Source organism: Nannobrachium achirus, assembly GCF_963921795.1.
Source record: "Nannobrachium achirus genome assembly, chromosome: 11".
Lineage (NCBI taxonomy): Eukaryota > Metazoa > Chordata > Actinopteri > Myctophiformes > Myctophidae > Nannobrachium > Nannobrachium achirus.
In genome coordinates, this window is record NC_137820.1 from 5,719,320 (window position 1) to 5,729,319 (window position 10,000).

General features: G+C 42.9%; 1 protein-coding gene across 1 annotated transcript in view; it reads left to right on the forward strand.

The window, feature by feature from the left end:
- Positions 1-10,000, forward strand: part of ppm1h (protein phosphatase, Mg2+/Mn2+ dependent, 1H) — a 101,069-nt gene that overhangs the window by 78,016 nt on the left and 13,053 nt on the right. The window contains exons 7-9 of the mRNA XM_080737430.1: positions 2,276-2,389; positions 4,384-4,467; positions 5,183-5,301. Coding sequence (XP_080593556.1) covers positions 2,276-2,389; positions 4,384-4,467; positions 5,183-5,301 — 317 coding nt within the window. The remainder of the gene's footprint in view (positions 1-2,275; positions 2,390-4,383; positions 4,468-5,182; positions 5,302-10,000) is intronic.

The window sequence follows — 10,000 nt, forward strand, 5'->3', positions numbered from 1 at the left end:
GAAACCCCCTGTTTTGCAATGTAAACTACTGTACCTTTGTCTTCCCTTTTTATTAATATCACCTAGATGTTTTTCCTTTGGTACTTTAAATTGCAATAATGAGGCTATGAAAAAAAAAAAATCCCATTCACTGCCACTATAAAAACAATCTGCCCAGGGTTAATGTCCCACCATAGTAACAGGGCAGAATGGGGGCGGGGATTTGCAAAAGCCTGAATTGTGAGCTTGAATTTGTAGGGGGTGTCTCTATCCACAATGATCTCCTCTTGTGTAGCTACCATTCTGACCACTAGGGTGGGTAGTATGCACTCAGTCATACTTAAACACTGTCAAAGGGCCTTGACATTGAAACCATGTATTGTGGCTGTTCTTGTATCAGGCTTCATGTCTGTTATGCTGTACACAGCTATGGTAACATCAGTGTTTGATAAAGATAATATACATTCAAAATCTATTAATGTTAATTTAAACACTGCCAGGTCTGTACAAAAATACTCTGTTACACGGTAAAAGTCCGGAATTCAAAATGTACTTGAGTAAAAGTACCAAAGTAGAAAGTACACCTCATGTATGAAATGTATAACAATCTTTTGAAAATAGCTGATCTACAAGCTCACATGTGTCGCATGAAAATAGCCGCATTGTTGTAGATCGGCTATTTTCAAATGGCTGAAATGTATGTAGGGGCTGAAGTGGTTACTGTATGTTTTGTAATAATATAATAATCAAAATCTACAAAGTAACAACTAGTAACTCAAGTTTTCTAATAATTCTAGTGGAGAATAAGTACTTAGTTATACTTTGCACCACTGCTCTCTCTCTCTCTCTCTCTCCCTCTCCCTCTCCACTCTCCCTCTCTCCCTCTCCCTCTCTCCCTCTCTCTCCCTCTCCCTCTCCCTCCCCCTCCCCCCTCTCCCTCTCCCTCCCTCTCTCTCCCTCTCCCTCTCCCTCTCCCTCTCCCTCTCCCTCTCTCTCTCTCCCCCACGTGATCAGTTGTTTTTAATAGTGTCTGTGAGTTGAAGTGAGTTCATCTCTTATCGCCTGTCTTCTCAGACACCAGTCTGCTCATAACACTCCTCCTGTGTGTGTGTGTGTGTGTGTGTGTGTGTGTGTGTGTGTGTGTGTGTGTGTGTGTGTGTGTGTGAGTGTGTGAGAGAGAGAGAGAGAGAGAGAGAGAGAGAGAGAGAGAGAGAGAGAGATGAGAGAGAGAGAGAGTGAGAGAGAGATGAGAGAAGAGGAGAGAGAGAGAGAGAGAGAGTGTAAAACATCAAATGTGCCTGGCTCACAGGTCCGCAGGCTTATCACACACACACACACACAGTCATGGGAACGCACACACACACACACACAAAAAAACAGCAATGTAAACATCAGAATTGTTTTGTTAAAAGGAGTAGGGGAAGCCTGGTTCGAGTTCATGTTAGCATTTTTGATTAATCTGTTGACAGCTTAATTATTCATCTGATTAATGAATGGATAAATTGGGATTATACTTTTTTTGTTTAATTAGTCTCAATCTTTTTTTTATTTTTCTAAATTTTTATCCCACGATTTTTGTAACCCATTTTTTCACCCCGGTGCCAATTGCCTAAGCTGTGATCCTGGGCTCTACTCTCCTCTCTGCCAACCTGGGGAGGGCCCCGAACTGAGCTCATGCTTCCTTCAATGCATGAGGAGTGAGCAGGCCGCTTCTTATCACCTGACAGGGGGAGCTTCCCCGGTTGGACGTAGCGCGTGGAAGGAACACGTTATTCCAACCAGTTCCATTCCCCTCCATCAGGGTCATCTTGTACCTTACTGGCCTTACAGCGTGGAAATGTTTAGTTTTTTATAGATTTTCTACACCGTTATAATGTTCTCGTTTTGATCATTAGACCCAATCACTGAATATCGGTAGGCCTACGTCTCCAGCTTCAGGATATGTATGATACTGATTTACTACGAGACTGTGGCATTTTATGAGTTCAGTAGTTTACAATAGGCATTTAGCAGACGTTCTTAATTCAGAGCGACTGTGGTTCTCAAAACTTTTATTTTGACCATCATAACTAAACATCATAACATAACTACGGCCATACTCTACCCTGATTGGTCGAGGACTGGCTGGCCACCTCTGAAACCCGAATCTAGCTATGCTCGTAACACGGGCCATGGTGGAAGTCCTTATATGGTCAGCACACATTCTGAATATACCTTTAAAATTACCTAATTTGTAATTTAACGCAGTTGTGTTGTCTTTGTGTGTGCGTGTGCGTGCGTGCGTGCGTGTGTACAGGATGTCCAGCTAGAGAGAGAGAAGGCCGTGTACAACATCTCAGGAGGATGCACAGCTCTGGTAGTGCTCCACCTGCTGGGGAAACTCTATGTGGGCAACGCAGGGGACAGCAGGGTAACGCACGCACGCACGCACGCACGCACACACACACACACACACACACACACACACACACACACACACACACACACAGTAACAGGGGTTAAAGTCCTGGGGACTGATTTCAGTCTTGATGGTTTCCATAGGGGCAGTTTCTGAGATCAGTGCAGATCTGCAAAAAAATAAAATAATAAGGGCGAGGTGTAGTGATGGCCACGGCGTGAATGACAAAGTCGTCAAAACGCTAGTCTCCAAACTAAAAAGCGGTTATAATTTTAACCAATTTAGAACGGGTACACATTATTGTGTATCATTATTTTATGCTTTAACTATTGAAAAATAGCAGATATACAAGCTCACAGCGCGGCACCGAGTGCCGCGCTGCGAGCTTGTAGATCTGCTATTTTTGAAAAATCGTGAAAATTAGAATTTTTACACGATTCTATACGTGTCTTTTGAATCCTTCTAAGGTTTTCTTTTTTTTTAAACCTAAGTTTCTGTGTCAGCAATCTGGCCAGCCATCATCAAAGAAAAGGTCCTTTTCACTTAACTGGAGCTCAGTTAGTCTGTTCTTGAGAGACTGCTATGTCAGTGGTTCTCAAACATTTTCATGTGAAGGACCCCCAAAATGATATGTATTTGGCCACGGACCACCATCTCAAAATATCTAGTTCCAGCGACCACCCAGAAGCAACATTTGAGTTACAAACGTTCGCTTTAAAAATACATATATTCAAAGATTTGCTCACATTTTCACGTCAAAACGCTAGTCTCCAAACTAAAACGTGGTTATAATTTTAAGATACTAGACCTTACCCGTTTGAAGATATGTGCTCCAATATATGTGCAGAGTGTGGGTTATGGAGAAATTAACTGTAACTGGTGCGTGTGTGAGAATATGTGGGAGCATCATATTGTAAGGAGCAACCCATGGAGGAGTGTATATTTTTTGATGGATACAAATAATTTAACAGCTAAATTAGGTGAATAGCTTATGGGGATGTATGCGCTTGCCATACCCGTCGGAAGATAAGACACATCAAATGCACCCGGTGCATTAGTGACCCGTGCATGCAGGCATACCACATATATGAGAGAGAGAGAGAGAGAGAGAGAGAGAGAGAGAGAGAGAGACACTGCAACTTCAGTCCGCACGTCACCACCCCCTGTTGGTGGGTGGTTTGTAGTGGAAAAGCATTTACTGACTGACTGACTGACTGACTGACTGACCTACTGACTGACCCGCAAAATTAGTATATAGATGTGTATTTGAATTGGCCAGACTGGCAATAGAATACAACAGAACTTCAGAGGATACTTCTATAAAAAGATTCATGGATTGGTGCACACACATTCAGTGAAGGCAGTTCAGAACTTCAGGGAAACACCCCAAATATGGGTGAGCACTGCGGGCGCCATGTAGGCAAACAGATGGTCAAAACGGCTCCTATTACAACAGGTACAATGGGGTTTGCATTAAAGCGTGGGGCATTCATTCCCTATTTACATCGTTCCCGAGTTGGCCGGTCCCCGACTAGACACTCGGCTATCCGACAGGCAGATACAGAGATCTCCATATATGGGCCTAAATGGACACAGGCAAACAGATGGTCCAAACGGGTCCTATGACAACACAGGTATAATGGGGTTTGCATTAAAGGGCGGGACATTCATCCCCTATTTACATCGTTCCTTTGGGCGGCCGAGCTTCTAGTCAATTACAAAAACAGAAAACAAGAATAAAGGAAACATTAAAATAAACAGAAGAAGCAGATAACGGTAGTTACAGTGGAAAAGGGGAGGTGAGTAGCCTATACTTAGTCTGTTCACATGTTTCAAATAGCAGGCGCTTTTGAAGGAGGAGAGGGATTTACACTCCTTTAGGGCTTGTGGGAGTGTGAAGCTGTCTTAACTTGACTTACTTAACTTAACTCTCTCTCTCTCACTCTCTCTCTCTCTCTCTCTCTCTCTCTCTCTCTCTCTCTCTCTCTATGTCTCTCTCTCTCAGAGCGATCATTATCCGGGCAGGAGAAATCATCCCCATGTCAACAGAGTTCACACCGGAGTCAGAGAGACAGCGACTGCAGTTCCTGGTAAGAACAAAATAAACAATAAAAACTAAGCCTGCAAATGTGATGTAATCTATTATGAATAATAATGGATTGTTGGTAACGACGGAGGTTTATGTATGTGCATCAGCGGTTAATTTCGACCACCGGTTCTCTAGTTATGAGCCGTTGAAAGAGAAATAATTACGAATAAAACAGGAAATTGACGCGGATCTCATGTTGCAATGACGTAATATCCTGTTTTCCTGTGGGACCTGTGACTGCCTTTATTTTTAACCCTAAATTCCGCTAACTTGTGATTTGCACGAAAAACATTCCTTGCGCAAAAAACTGACCCACAAAACTATGGTTTAGTGATGAGTCATCGCTTTTCGCAATTTTGTGGTGGCCAGTTTTAGCCCAAGGAATGTTTTTTTTTTTCGTGCAAAACAAATGCTTGCATTGGATTCAGAATCATGAAAAACCTCTAGTTTGACCCCTTACATGCTAGTTAAAGCACATTTATGTTTTGTTTTATTTTACTGTATAGTAAAGTCAATGAGACCCCAACTTTGATTGGCTCCCACAAAGTTTCCCAAGGGAGTTGGGTTTGACAAAGTTCAGAGGTGATAGTAGACACCTTTTATGAACACAATTGTGAAGAAAAGCTATAGGTAAGCATTTAGTTCCCAGATTGGTCAAATAAGACTGGGCTAACTTTCCCTAACTATCTTGTGTGTTTTCTCCTCACATGGACCAGGGCTACATGCAGCCCCACCTGCTGGGCAACGAGTTCACCCACCTGGAGTTCCCCCGGAGGGTGCAGAGGAAGGAGGTGGGCAAGAGGATGCTGTACCGAGACTTCACCATGACGGGATGGTGAGTTTATATACCGAGACTTCACCATGTCAGGATGGTGGATATACCGAGACTTCACCATGTCGGGATGGTGGGTTTATAGTTTATATACCGAGACTTCACCATGTCGGGATGGTGGGTTTATAGTTTATATACCGAGACTTCACCATGTCAGGATGATGGGTTTATAGTTTATATACTGAGACTTCACCATGACGGGATGGTGAGTTTATATACCGAGACTTCACCATGTCGGGATGGTGGGTTTATAGTTTATATACCGAGACTTCACCATGTCGGGATGGTGGGTTTATAGTTTATATACCGAGACTTCACCATGTCAGGATGATGGGTTTATAGTTTATATACTGATACTGTCTGGATGGTGGGTTTATAGTTTATATACCGAGACTTCACCATGTCGGGATGGTGGGTTTATAGTTTATATACCGAGACTTCACCATGTCAGGATGATGGGTTTATAGTTTATATACTGATACTGTCTGGATGGTGGGTTTATAGTTTATATACCGAGACTTCACCATGTCGGTATGGTGGGTTTATAGTTTATATACCGAGACTTCACCATGTCAGGATGGTGGGTTTATAGTTTATATACCGAGACTTCACCATGTCAGGATGATGGGTTTATAGTTTATATACTGATACTGTCTGGATGGTGGGTTTATAGTTTATATACCGAGACTTCACCATGTCGGGATGGTGGGTTTATAGTTTATATACCGAGACTTCACCATGTCAGGATGATGGGTTTATAGTTTATATACTGATACTGTCTGGATGGTGGGTTTATAGTTTATATACCGAGACTTCACCATGTCGGGATGGTGGGTTTATAGTTTATATACCGAGACTTCACCATGTCAGGATGATGGGTTTATAGTTTATATACTGATACTGTCTGGATGGTGGGTTTATAGTTTATATACTGAGACTTCACCATGACGGGATGGTGGGTTTATAGTTTATATACTGAGACTTCACCATGTCAGGATGGTGGGTTTATAGTTTATATACTGAGACTGTCAGGATGGTGGGTTTATAGTTTATATACTGAGACTTCACCATGTCAGGATGGTGGGTTTATAGTTTATATACTGAGACTTCACCATGTCAGGATGATGGGTTTAGGTTTATAGTTTATATACTGAGACTTCACCATGTCAGGATGGTGGGTTTATAGTTTATATACTGAGACTTCACCATGTCAGGATGGTGGGTTTATAGTTTATATACTGAGACTGTCAGGATGGTGGGTTTATAGTTTATATACTGAGACTTCACCATGTCAGGATGGTGGGTTTATAGTTTATATACTGAGACTTCACCATGTCAGGATGGTGGGTTTATAGTTTATATACTGAGACTTCACCATGTCAGGATGGTGGGTTTATAGTTTATATACTGAGACTTCACCATGTCAGGATGGTGGGTTTATAGTTTATATACTGAGACTTCACCATGTCAGGATGGTGGGTTTATAGTTTATATACTGAGACTTCACCATGACGGGATGGTGGGTTTATCATTTATATACTGAGACTTCACCATGTCTGGATGGTGGGTTTATCATTTATATACTGAGACTTTACCATGTCAGGATGGTGGGTTTATCATTTATATACTGAGACTGTCTGGATGGTGGGTTTATCATTTATATACTGAGACTGTCTGGATGGTGGGTTTATCATTTATATACTGAGACTGTCTGGATGGTGGGTTTATCATTTATATACTGAGACTTCACCATGACAGGATGCTGGGTTCAATCATTTACTAGTTTATTGCGACCAAATCCCTTTTATGACCATATATGGATTTCCTGTGATGCCAGGGGAACCAAATCCCCTTTATGTTCATATATGAACTCAATCAAATTAAAATCTGTTCAGATTTGTTCATAAAAGCCTGATTAGACGATAACATGTCCAAAAGTCCTTTTGAAAATGAAATATCCTTTAATGGGTTAACATGCAGCCCCTGAGGCCAGAGATCACAGAGTAACAGCGGCAGGTGCGCGTGTTCTTACAGTGCACCTCAACACACCAGACATGAGTGTGCGTGCGTGCGTGCGTGCGTGCGTGCGTGCGTGTGTGTGTGTGTGTGTGTGTGTGTGAGAGGCGAGCATGTGGTGTGTGTGCAAGTGATCTTTGGGTCATGTTGAGCTGGCTATGCTGTGCTATACACACACACACACACACACACACACACACACACACACACACACACACACACACACACACACACACACACACACACACACTGTGCCTCGCTGTGTGCCCACATTACATCACTCCTCTGTTCTCCTGCCCAATTCTTACCTGGCATGATCCCCCCCCCCCCCCCCCCTCCAAAAGAAGGCTTATTTTTATGACATAAATCCGGCTTAAGTGTCAAAGTATTAGAATTAAATACTTAAAGGAGTAGTTCACCCAAACACATGACTTATTTTCTATCATAATATGCTATGATTTTTTATAGTCTTTTTGGTATATAATAATACTAAACTAAACTTTATTTATAAAGTGCTTTTAGAAACAACAATACAAAGTGCGCTACAGTGGCAAATAAATTACTGTGCATCAAAATAGCCATGCTATGGAGCGGTCTAACCACCGCTCAAAAATCATTACAGCAGTAGATAAAAGAGTAATACAAACAACAAGTGATCTAAGGGGTGGCCTTGGTGTAGAGGTAGGTTTTCAGAAGTGTTTTAAAAGATTCCTAAGGTCCGATCACCCCTGGTGACGAGGTTAGCTGTGAATGGAGTCAGAAGACCCAGCTGTGTGTAGATCTGAGATTGCGTACAGGCTTGTATGGTCAGCATGTCTAAAATGTAACAGGGGGCAAGACCTCGCAGGGCTTTAAAAGTTATTGCGACTGAAGGTTGCAGTAACTTTTATTTATTGTTTGTTATGTGAAACCCTATGGAGGCCACATCCAGTGCTGCCCCTACTATGACGTGCATGACGCTGTGAGCATCAGGCATCACGTTGCCAAAAGGCACCAAAAAATTTGAGAGAAAAGAAAAAAGAAGATGGTGTCCCCCCACCGCGCGCGGTGGGGGGACACCCAACAACCAGTTGCGAGTCAGGCACCAAAAGTCCTTGGGGCGGCCCTGGCCACATCAGCCACATACCACACTAACAGAATCCATATATGGCCAGGACAGATAGCCAAGACAGCCAATATCTGTGTGGCTGGTTCCACAGACAGGGATCTCCATGTTTCACATTTTCACATAACGAATAACTGAGTAAGCATGTTTGGGCTCTCACAGCATATCTCCATATACAGTACATGGATCTCCATATATGGGTACCAGGGGTCTCCATATATGGGTAACTGGTCCGATATACATCACTGGCCAAATGGCCAAGACATGGCGCGATGTTGCCCTTGCTTGTCGCCCTGAGGCGTCTTACTAGTATGTATATAGACCTGGGCCGGGATGAATTGAGCCCCGACCTCCCCAATGTCAGGGCAGACCCCCCACAGTGTTCTGGCTAGCAGACCAACATGGTTAGCATGTGGTGTCAGTAGTGGGACAGACATCGTGTACTGGACAGACCCCCCCCCCCCCCCCCCACAAAGTAAACACTATTCCTGTAGGCCAAACCCTCTGTTTCCACAGAGCTGGCACTCTGCCTGCATTGTCCTGTTTGGCTGCAGTCAGCGTTGCCAGATCTGGAGACGGATACAAGCAACCAGGGACTATAGAAAACAAGCCCAGAAAGAAGCAAATGGTCACATGAGCGCTTTTCTACTTGATCTATTTCTGATGACAAGAGGTCATCATCATCATCATATTCAGACTCCACCTTAGCCCAGACAAATGTGCCTTTTAAAAACCTCACACGTCCCGCCACTGGCAAGACAGCAGACTTCCGGTGGATTTGCAGAACATTGAGCTTGTAGATCAGCTATTTCTGCTATTTTGAAGACCTCCTCTGACATTTAAATCTGTCTATGAAGGTGGATTGTGCTTTTCAATGGGAACGGAGTGGTTTCTTTCCATTAGCGAGTTTCTGCAAAAAATACACTCCATTCCATCCATGAACATTTCAAAGGAAAAACAGGGAAAAAATGCATTTGCAGGACATTTGCAGGAAAAGAGCAGTAAATAATGAAGCGTTGAAACGGCACATCTGTAGCATTTACTGTAGCACTTGCCTGCCCTCAATGGCCACACATTTAGATAGCATGTTTAATGTTTGTTATTTCTTATGAGGGTTTTAGTTTTACTGAATAGGTGCTTGGTCTACCTATTTTTCTTAGATTAGCATACTATTTCTTTAAATTTGATGTATTGATGTTTGATGTACTGATATAATACTTAACAGTTTTACTGCCAGATGTTATTATTTATTTATTGGGTCTGGTGCCAGCAAAAAGCGGCTTACCTTTGCGACGTTATAGTCGTTTTTATTTATTTATTACACAACATGTACTTTGGCTACACTGGCAGCAGAGGGCAGCCTCATGCAAGAATTAATGTGAATTGGCCGCGCTCTGTTGCCATCCATTCAGACCACTGAATCGCTACAGAGCAATAGATCCAGAGAAAATAACAAGGAAGTGATGTGGTCTCCTTACGGGAGATGTTTTTACTGTACACGGCGGCGCGACCCCTCATCAGCTTACGGGCATCAAACAAGGTAAAAGAACGAGCGGCCGTATTGGCTTTGAGCAGAGTAGA